The sequence below is a fragment of the Syzygium oleosum genome, unplaced genomic scaffold (genome assembly GCF_021117445.2).
Source record: "Syzygium oleosum isolate NSW1041296 unplaced genomic scaffold, Sole_v2.1 Sole_v2.07, whole genome shotgun sequence".
Lineage (NCBI taxonomy): Eukaryota > Viridiplantae > Streptophyta > Magnoliopsida > Myrtales > Myrtaceae > Syzygium > Syzygium oleosum.
The window spans coordinates 6,471,268-6,482,340 of record NW_026607491.1 but is presented as its reverse complement, the minus strand read 5'-3'; the positions used below and the strand labels follow the sequence as shown (position 1 = coordinate 6,482,340).

General features: G+C 41.1%; 2 protein-coding genes across 2 annotated transcripts; one reads left to right on the top strand and one right to left on the bottom strand.

Annotated features, from left to right (window-relative positions):
- Positions 1-259: 259 nt before the first annotated feature.
- Positions 260-4,801, bottom strand: LOC115675140 (polyadenylate-binding protein RBP47B'). Its single transcript, XM_030597753.2, has 8 exons — positions 4,600-4,801; positions 3,696-4,179; positions 3,197-3,273; positions 2,996-3,126; positions 2,702-2,798; positions 1,824-1,982; positions 932-1,020; positions 260-843 (listed from the first exon to the last, which is right to left on the bottom strand). The coding sequence occupies exons 1-8, from the start codon at positions 4,738-4,740 to the stop codon at positions 756-758; spliced, it is 1,266 nt and encodes a 421-aa protein (XP_030453613.1). The 5' UTR covers positions 4,741-4,801; the 3' UTR covers positions 260-755.
- Positions 4,802-6,197: 1,396 nt separating this feature from the next.
- Positions 6,198-10,766, top strand: LOC115675148 (1-acyl-sn-glycerol-3-phosphate acyltransferase 2). The gene is made up of 11 exons (XM_030597759.2): positions 6,198-6,529; positions 7,160-7,282; positions 7,703-7,742; positions 7,876-7,949; positions 8,705-8,764; positions 8,877-8,954; positions 9,039-9,197; positions 9,461-9,586; positions 9,813-9,905; positions 10,169-10,255; positions 10,358-10,766. The coding sequence occupies exons 1-11, from the start codon at positions 6,449-6,451 to the stop codon at positions 10,577-10,579; spliced, it is 1,143 nt and encodes a 380-aa protein (XP_030453619.1). The 5' UTR covers positions 6,198-6,448; the 3' UTR covers positions 10,580-10,766.
- Positions 10,767-11,073: the final 307 nt, after the last annotated feature.

Below are 11,073 nucleotides of genomic sequence, written 5' to 3'. Positions count from 1 at the left end.
TCTTTTTATCCCTCTGTTTTGTTCCACAAGCGATATATTGACAAGAACATCTTACCATGGGTATTAGCTCGTCAAGCAAGCGGCCTAGTCTCACCACGAATTTCCGTCTAGATGCAATCACATTAACAAGATTCATGAAACCCATCATCACGAGCTGAGAAAGTCGCCTGTCTTTGAAACTAATTCAGAGTGAGCAATAGTGAAGCTCTGGTACTACTATACAGATGACCACAATCTCAAAAAAGAAAGACAAAGCATGGTTAACGTAGATGCTTAATTCAATTAGAGTAAGGATGCGCCTAGTTATGTCATACACAACCTCAGGCAGCTCCATTTCGTTTTCTTTTCTTACTTCCCCTAATGAAGTCTCTTAAACTCAGATTGAGAGACGGGGCCAGCAAAAATGGATTCGTTGAAGGTGATATTTCTTTTCCTTTTTTTCCATGACACAGGGTATCCGTCCAATGTCATCTCTCTCTCTCTCATACAATTTTATCTCTCCGATATTATAGAAGGTTTTCTTGAAAAAATTGAGTCCCAATGAAGCTTCTGGCTAGAAAAAAAAAAGTCCCAATGAAGCTAAGAGGTTCCATAATTGAGTCCTCCGATCATCCAGTTCCCCCAGTAGGACTGCCCAGATACAGCATATCACTGAAAGATCTTCCACAGCAGCAGACTTCTCATCATGAAGCCTAAGCATTACTTCTATCTTGAGCAGCTACCAAATGTGTAGGCAAGGAACCACTCTGAACTGCCTATGCTTGAGACAAGTATGAGTTTCTGTACCAAAGTGGCCTGCCCAAGATGGCACTCCCATGAACAGAAAGGTAAGAAGCATTTAACCTACATCGCCAAAGAGAGAGCTGTTATGAATGCAGAAATTAGTTCCTCCTAGCTAGTGCCATGTCTTGAAAAAAAGAAAGAGACTTACTTATCAACATCGGGAGGAGCCAGGGGATCAGTTGGCTCTACAGTAGGAACGGCACCTGTCATACCAGCCATTTCTTGAACACCTTCAACCTAAACTTCAATAACAGAATGCTAGTCACTAAAACTATAATTCACGAAACTCCAGGGAAAAGGAAGTGATATGCAATTTGATATTACGAGTAACTTTGAATATCTTCTCCCAACTATCAAAAGGAAAGGAAAGTTAGAGCATAATCATTCTCGCTGGGAAATCAGATCCCGTTGTAACCAGAAATATGAACTCAGATGATCAAGTGTCTTGTTGAACCAGAATGTTAAACATAAGCCTCTCAACTTGTTTCAGAATCAAAGTCCGAAGAGAAAAGCAGCAAAAGAAGGAGCAAACTTTCAAAGGTGCCACAGAACTTTCACTTCATGAACTTCAATCCCCTCAGGATCTGGACAGTCGTGGTAAAAATCTACCTAGCTCAAATGCGTAGGAGAACAAGTCCTAACCTCCTCCATATTCGAAAAAAGATAAGGGGTTGAATGCAAACTTCATTTTCCAGATATATTACAAATAGAACTAGACCATTTAAATCTTTGCAGAAACAAAATAACCCTCCTCCCCTGTTGCAAGTAGCCTCCATCCTTTAAATCACTGGAAATAGACTCCCAACCTTTCAAATGCTTTGCAACGATTATGAGAAAGTTTGCAAAAGATTTAAAAGAAGAGGGATATCTACTATCAAAACCCCAAGGTTTGGCTTGAAAAAAATACAAGATAGGCTTAAATTTAGTTAGAATTATCTTCAAAGAACCAGCAATACTTACGATGCTAGATCCTATATCATTAAAAAGATTTGAAGACAGGAGTATACAAAGTACGAAGCAGAACAGCGCGAATGTCTTGCCTGTTGAGGGTATTGCATGTAACCAGCATAAGCACCATATGCATACAAAGATGGATCATGGGAAGCACCATAAGAATACGCATCATAGCCTTGTGCATAGCCATAATAAGCATTCCATTGACTTGGATCTACTTGCTGGCCCCAGCTACCAGGCACGTCCTACAAGTTGATACCACATACTGTCAAATGCTAAGATGTAATGTATACAGATGAGAAAAGGAAGTGTACAAAACTATACAACTGTAGTAACACCAAATGACAAAGTAAACTTGCCAAGTACTATTACCCAAGGATAAGCAAGGAAATGCAACAGAGAAGAGCATGACATTTAGATTCCATTAGATGCCCCAGAAGTTAAATTCTCTACAAAGGTTCTTCAAGAATTTCAAGTCTTATGGCAGATACAAATGAAGGTTAAGACTGGAAAAATAGACAGCTAATAAGCCATTTTTCTACTTCAGTGATCGTGATTTGTGAACTAATTCTACACGTTCTCCAGTGAAAGGGTTAATTAAGGAAATGCAGTCCTTGAAGGTCGGATGTCTTTCCAGAATTAGCAACACCCCAAATAAGCTCCTTAATCACTATTCAAAAAGAGTACAAAAGTGCAGGACGGTGGCCTTTTGAATACCAATAGTGGGATATAATTTAACCATCATCATTTTCGTTCCCATCATTTTCCAACACCATATTAACAAATCCATGTCTTTGTTAGAAAAGAAAAAAAAGAAAAGCAAATCCATGTTTTTCGCAGTGGTCACTTTCTCCAGGTTCAAATTTTAGATGCTCTCAAGAGAAGAATTGCGTAACAGGTCTAGAGGGGGGCAACTACTATTAAAGCAAGATTTAATATAGGGATTATATGCATGATTCCAAACCTGTTTAGCAGTTGGGCTTCGCCCCCAAGAAATGCGAACAACTTGTTGACCAATTGTAGCTCCCTGCATCCTTTGAATGGCTTCTTCAGCAGATGCCCTATGCAACATAATTATGACAAAAATAAAGAGCAGAAACATGTGCCATCGTGTCTAGCGAAACAAAAAGATTTGGAGTGTAAATGCAAAACGAGTAGAGAAATTGATCCATGTCATGCAATAGTGAAGTTCAACTACTACTAAAAAGGGATGGTATGAGAAGATTCACAACAAGCGACAGCAATAACATATAGTAACCTTGCTCGAAATTCTACAAATCCACATCCCTTCCCAGCAGGAATTTTGACATTTAGAATCTCCCCAAGCTGTAAAAAGATTTGCCTCAGCTCCTCTTCTGAAACATTTGGATCCAAATTCCCCACAAAAATCTGCATAGTAGAACTAATTAGAAGGTTCTAAAAAATGAACTGCATGTAAAGGTGAGCATTTTCCACTTACCGTGGTGTTATTTACATCATTATCCACTGGTAGCACCGGTACTGGTGGAGCAGTGTATGCTGCAACTGGGTAAACCGCTGCGAAATGTTTCATAAGCAAACTTTATATCAGTAAACATATTGCAGCATTATGCATGTTTAGAGAGCTATTTATTATTTATATTATCAAAGTCCAACATACACGGAAAGACAGATCAAAAACAATTCAGCCTTTGATTGAGTACATTCATAGAAAATATCTATGCCATAAGGAAAGCTACTACATATGACAAATTTCTCATCACAAATTAAGCCTAATTTCTATGTCCTTAGGCGCTGGACCATAACAAACTACAATCCAATACTCGAGAATATACAAGAAAACCAGTGAGAAAGACTAAAGAAGCCTGTGGGGGAAGTTGATATGATAAGAGAGAGCGAATGAAGCACTGCAGGGGAAAAAATCACGGCCACCAAAAGATGATGCAGTTGCCTAAAGTAAATGTCCAATACAAAAATACCTTTCACAGCAGCATACTGCTGAGGCATTCCAGTCGTCTTCTTCGGTGTTGCCGCGCTAATACGCATCGGCCTAGTTGAACAGTAGACGCCGTTCATTTCTGACATGGCACGGTCCCTTTCTGTTTCATTCGCAAATTTAACGAATCCATAACCCTTTGAGCGCCCAGTGCTCGGATCAGTAACCACCTTCGCTCCTTTAACAGATGGATAATGAGCTCGGAAAGTTTCTTGCAACAGGTAGTCCGTGACATCGGGTGCCAAATCACCCACGAAAATAGAATGCTCAGGTCCAGCATCGGCGCGTCTCTCCCCCATACCGAATGATGCCCAATTCAACCTAAACGTTTGCTCTGTCCCGGGCATTTGGGTCCCATTATACGTCTGCAGAATCCTCTCAGCAGCCGCGTGAGACATGAACTCCACGAACCCGTAGCCCTCCGGCTGCCCCGTAAGCTTATTCCTTATGATCTTCACCGACACAACCTGCATAAATTAGGGTGCACATCACGGCTCCCGACACCTAAACAGCACAGGATTTTCTTTGCCAACATCCTAATTTCCTTTATCTTCTGCTAAACATTCCAAGACTTTGCTAAACAGAAGCAAATTCGACCCGCGGCATTTGCCCGGCAGCGAGCGAAAAAGGCGAAGCGGCACGGAGCGCCACGTGAACTCACGGGGAACTCGAAAGACTCAACACTCGACACCCCAACGTTCAAGAAGACAAGAGTTAAAACCTAAACCGCAACAAGATCAACTAATGACTCCATACCCACGTCCACGCCCGGACTGAAGCGTCCACCAAACCAAACGAACCCTATGGAAGATATATCAACCGCTGAATAATACAGGTAGAGAGAGAGAGAGAGAGAGGGGGGGAGAGATAGAGAGAGAGAGAGCGACCTCGCCGGTGTGAGCGAAGCAGCCGTAGAGATAAGACTCGTCGACCCAGTACTGCAGGTCGCCGATCCAGAGAGTCTTCACTTCCTCGGCGGACGCCGGCTGGTGCGGCTGCTGAACTTGGTACGCCGGTGCTGCTGCCATTTTCTCCGTTGGCTTTCAGCTTCAGCTTCCGGAAGGGAGACGCCTCTCCTCTTTTAGATGTCGCGCTTCTCTTTTTATTGGTTTCTCCTAATTTTTCTATTTTTCTGATTTTCTTCAATAAATATATATATTCTTATTTTTCCATGTTCGTAAATTCGTAAAAAATGTTCGTGTTAGACAAATTCCCACCGGAACAAAAAGTTGCTTGACCTGTCAGTAACTCGCCTCAGACGGTTTAAAATCGAATTGATATCGGTAAAAAGCCCAAACTGTTACGACTTTTATACTATTTAAATACAAAGTTTATAATTGAAGAAAAATTATTCAAAAAGACTTAAATTTATTGTACGGCGATCAATTCATCTTAAATTTTTCAATTTTATCAATTTAGTCCTAAAACTTTTAACGATTTTCCAATGTAGTCTTTCCGACAATTTTGGTGAGAAACTGTTGACGTGACGATTTAGTTAGGGCTGGTCGTCTATGTGGTATGACCACGCGTGCACTTGCCAGCCACCTCTCGCCCGAGGAGGGCGACCCTCGCCTGTGACCGGTGAGTGTGGTCGTTGCTGGCCCTCGCCTGTGGTTGGTCATTGGCCATCACCGAGACTAGCCACAGGCGAAAGCAAAAGAAAAGGAAAAACAAGAGAAATTTCAAAAAAAAATTAAAAATAAACTTGCGAAGCTCATCATTTTCAGCTCTAACCGTGTCATATCGTACGACTGGCGTCCACGTCAGTAATTTATGATCGGATGAATTATATTGTAAAATCATTAAAATGTTTAGCTCTAAATTGGTCAGAAAGTTTATGACCGAATTTGCCGCGTTTAAGACTTTTTGGAATCATCCCATCATTCTCTTTCATCTTTTTTGGAAAGCACTACATATAAATCAATAAGAAGGGTTGTTCCACACATGGATATCAACACTCAACTGTTGTATATACATACACATCCTATATATTTGAATAAATCTTTGTGTTTAGTCTGTGATTATAGGTTGTACTGTTTCCCCCTCTTAATACTCGTGATTTTCAATCAGTGGTGTCTTGCTTAATTCTATCTATGATTGAATTTCGGGTTCCTTTCCTTCTCTTCTGGATGAAAACTAGATAAAACTTTCAACTGCTGTTTTACAGCCGAACCCAAATTAATGTCCTTTCATTTAGCCCCATGAAGAACTTTAATCTAACTAAACGTGAAGTGATCGATGTAAAATGTTCACGTGATGGATCCCACGGGCACTGCCCTGTTTCCACGTGATCCAGTTCAGCCACCTTTCGGCCTAAGGCTTTCTTTCTTTTGGCTGCGTCTGTGTTGTGTTCTCTGTGCTCATGGTCTTCCTGTTCACGTTGACGACAACCCAAGTTGGTAAATTTAGAGAGAGAGAGAGAGAGAGAGAGAGAGAGAGAGAGAGAGAGAGAGGGGAAAATGGTTGGCTTTGGACAAAAGAAATGGTTTTGTTAAGAGGGTACGAAGCATTTGTAATCCGATTTTAACGCTTGATGCACATGCATGGTTGGAGTACATCAAGCGTTTGAATCGGATTACAAATACTCCGACCCTCTTACCATTATCATTTCCTTTCTCCAAGCCAACCATTTCCCTCTCTCTCTCTCTCTCTCTCTCTCTCTCTCTCTATATCAAAGCTTATTGTCTCAGAGTCAGAGGGTACGTGTGTGAGCAATTGAAGAGGTGGTCGTGAGCTATGGCGGTCCCGGCAGCAGTCACCGTCGTTCCCATCGGCATGCTCTTCATTCTCTCCGGCCTTGTCCTCAATCTTGTTCAGGTACTCATCAGTTGAATCTTCATTTTGACGTTCTTGAGAGTTTTCATTCAATGCTTGATTGGTTACTGTTCGATTGGCTCCTTTTAAAGCTATAAATGATCAATGTGGTCGCGGATCTCACATTGTTCAGAAGGTTTTCATTTTTGGTACAAAAAAATGAGTGAGATCAGATCAGATTTTTGGAATGGAGGTAATGGCTGAAGATGGGAATTTAAAATAGCTTCATATGTTGCTCTTATAAATTGGAATGAGATGCCACACCTCTATATATCCAAATCCGATGCTTTCGGGTCATTTGCCTAGATCTTAATCTGCAAGATTTAGGCTTTTACTGCTGAGTTATTCGCGAGACATTTCGGATCAGTTCGGTTGATTTCTTCCTAGACTTTGCAATGACATCGGAATGGAGAAACGTCGAATTGGGGAAAAGAGGGGATGAACAGAAACAGAGTTTCTGCTTGATTCTGCTTAACGATAAACGTGACCTCTCTACCATGATTCTTCAATGTTTTTTTCAAGGCTTAGAGTAAATTCCTCGAGTTCTCTTTGAAAAAAATATAATTTGATCGTTGCTTAATCTCATTGTACATATCTAACCTCAGTTTTTCGCTGGCTTTCATGTGCTTGCAGGCATTCTTCTATGTCCTCATTCGTCCGCTGTCTAAGAGTACGTATCGAAAGATCAACAAAGTAGTCGCGGAATTGCTCTCGCTGGAACTCATTTGGCTTTTTGATTGGTGGGCTGGTGTTAAGGTAGTTTAACTAGCCTGTTTGTATTTTCACATTCTTTCTCGTCATTGCATCTGTGCCCTGTCACTCCTCCTCTGCCTATTCGAGTCCACTGTAGCTAAAAATTCTAAGTATCTTTCGGCATCACATTCTCGGATTTTGGTTGCAATTGCAAATGCTTGGAGCAGTAATATTCAAATTCTCATCAAATCCTTTCTGAGGCAATTTCTTTTGTGTATCATTTTCTGGTAGAATTCTGTTAACACTTTGGTAATTGATTTCGGATATTTCGGCTTATTAGTACAATCGCGGTCCTGCCCTCTGGCACTCCAAAAGGATAGCATTCCTTAAGAGATTAAAACATGCACATGCACGTGCGTAGAACCTTCATATTCTCATCCTGTGTCCAGTTTCGTGTCCTAAGTAGCTTCCGTGCCCATGCAGGTAGAGCTCTACATGGATTCTCAGGCTTACGAAATGATGGGTAAGTCAATACATTCATTATCCTATGAAAGTTAAGTATTCTATTTTCTGCTCCGATAGCCCTGATATTCACATGGCTTTGAATTTCCCTAATATGAAATGTTGAAATTGGCTTGACTTGATGAAATTCCCAGGTAAAGAACACGCACTTCTCATTTGCAATCATAGAAGCGACATTGATTGGCTTGTTGGGTGGGTCATAGCTCAGGTGCTCATCAATCTGAATTGTTCCTTCCAGTGACTTAGTTTACATCATTCTGTATTTGTATCATCAACGCCACATTCTTCTTTCTTCTGTCTTCGAATTTTCTTTCATTACCTATACTCCAAACTGATAGTGGTATTTATGTAGATCGTCTTTTTTTATTTTCCGTAAGTTAGGCTCAAATACTTCAAAATATGAATTTCATCAGACTCCTGCCATCTCAATGTTAAAAGCAAAAGAAGTGAGTTATTGAAAAGGTGATTGGAACTGTTCCGCTTCAGAACTCATCCTTTGTGTCTTTTACTATCATTAACCAGTGATTTAAGGTTGAACTTTTGTGAAATTACAGACAGGTTACTTGACTAAATGCTTGAATCTGTATTGCACATAAACTTTCATTGTGCATTCATGGCCTCTGCCGTTTTAAAGCTGTCTTTTTTTCCCTTTCCATCTACTCGGGCATCATCCTTCTCTCTTGTTCGAACAGAAGGGCCATTGGATTTGCTGTGAAAGCTCTTCTCACTTCGGGGGTCACTCCCTGAACAGAGTGATGAAGAGAGATCCAAAATTCCACTCTATAATTAGATCTCTTCAATCATACCCACCATTCCTGGGGTTCTGTTGGTCCTATGGACCGTGAACAGATTCACCTAGTCTGCAGCGTCATCCACCGCCTCACATTTGTTGGGTTTCTTAGTTTCATTAATTACAAAAAAAAAATGTAAAAAATCTCTTCATTAATCCTCTTGTTCTTGCAGCGTGCAGGTTGTCTTGGCAGTGCACTTGCTATCATGAAGAAAGAGGCTAAATTTCTCCCTGTCAGCTTCTTTCCTGATAGTTTATTAGACTATATAGTGTCATTATACTCAGCTAAGTCTCTTTCTCCAATTACACTGATCAAAGAATAGCTTTCTTGCTGAACACATGCAGGTCATAGGTTGGTCGATGTGGTTTTCGGACTATGTATTTTTGGACAGAAGCTGGGCCAAAGATGAGAACACGCTAAAGGTGACTTATTTGCACGTCTCAAATATATTTGGTTTTGCCTGCATGCTAGATTTATATCGGGTCTGACTGAATTTTGCGCTCCAGTCAGGTTTCGAAAGGCTCCATGATTTCCCGATGCCATTCTGGTTGGCCCTTTTCGTGGAGGGAACTCGTTTCACGCAGGCAAAGCTCCAAGCAGCTCAAGAGTATGCCGCCTCTAGAGGGTTGCCTCTTCCTAGGAACGTCTTGATTCCTCGAACTAAGGTTACTCACTTTGACATTTTCAAACGAGCAGTGACTATGTCGCTTTGCTTGGGTCTTAAGCTACTTTGCGAATTGACTAAGGAGTTTTAATCTGGGTGACTTTCTATCTGTGAAGGTTGTAGGAACTGGTTTACTGCTAGATCGAGAATCATTCAGTAGGCAATGACAGTCGATTTTTGTCCTCTGGAGCTTGGCTAGGGCAGAGTACTGATTCTTTTTCTAACCCAGAATATTAATTAGAATAATGTTGCTTGTTGATTCAGGGCTTTGTTTCAGCTGTGACTCACATGCGCTCGTTTGTCCCCGCCATTTATGATTGCACGGTGGCTGTTCCAAGTAATCAGAAACCACCTACGTTGCTCAGACTTATTAGAGGACATCCGGCTATTGTAAGCTAACAAAACCATTGATAATAATAACTCAAAAGAGCAGCTTGAATTCACAGCTATCTGCCATTTTAGTCACTCAGCTTGAATTCACATCTATCTTTCGTGACTTTACATGCCACGTCTGCCGTTACCATATTTCGTTCATTTATTCCCTAGTGCTTGGTTTTCCTCTTTTACCTCTTTCTTTCAGAGGAAGGTTTCGGATCTAATTCATTTCTTTTAACAGGTGAAACTGCAAATCAAGAGACATTCGATGCAAGAATTGCCGGAAACACCTGACGGCATTGCGCAGTGGTGCAAAGACGTGTTTGTGACTAAGGTATCGTGTATCTGCACCAACTGGAATTTTGCTTTAATGAGAACTTTTTAAGAGTTGTGATTCAAAGCACCATTTCACTTATCATTCGGCCAAAATTTTTGATACACATGCAGCATCTGCATTTGCTTGAAATGAGTCCCCTTTAAAATTCCCAAATTGTGACATAGCATTTGCGACTCAACTCACGACGACTGAAAATCCAAATTATGATCCTATTCATGTGTGTACCCACATATCTAATCCCTCTTTCTTTTATCAACAAGGATGCTTTCCTGGAGAAATACCATGCCAAAGACCTGTTTGGTACCGAACAACGTCAAGATGTCGGGCGTCCTATAAAGTCTCTATTGGTAAGTGTGACCCCATGATTTTTCCCTACTAGTCCTTTCATTGCTCCTCACCTGTCACCTCTTCCTTCCCGCCCATTAATCACCTCTAAATACTGGCGACAGGTGGTCATTTTTTGGTCATGCCTACTGGTCTATGGAGTCGTTGAATTCTTCCTGTGGTCCTCATTGCTCACCTCGTGGGAAGGCATCGTGATCGTAGTAGCAGCTTTGGTGCTTGTAACTCTTGCAATGCAAATCCTCATTCAGTCTTCAGAGTCTAACCGCTCGACTCCCGTTGAGGCCCTTCAGCAAGATCCTGCAGGGGAGAGACTTCTCCAGAAATGAGCAGTGATCTATACGCCCAGACTTATAATCTTTTAAAAACATCACCTACGAAATTTTATAATCACGATCATGAAAATTCGTGCACATGTTATTGTAATTCGTATTTTGGGAACCTTTTCCTCGTTTATGGCTCTGCTTGTGTATCATACTTCGACATTGTTTTTCAACGCGATGTTGATTGATTTAATACTGGTAAAACTCGCACTAGCGTTCTAGAAAGAAATCACACTCAGCAATCACAAAAAGGATTTGGCGACTACTTTAGAATCTCAACTGGGAATAACTCCTCGGTATCTGATCTAAGTCAGTTATTCGGCTAACATCAGAGTCTTTCGACTCATTGATGACTGCCTAATTCCAGTGTGAGGTGGTTGCAGATTCTAGAATTCCTAGATCATGCTTCGTGAAGAGCAGAGTCTGCACACTGGCCTGATTTTGAGAAAAAGGTACAGCTAGTGAGCCGAAAAGTTAGGTCAGCAACATTAACTTGCCAA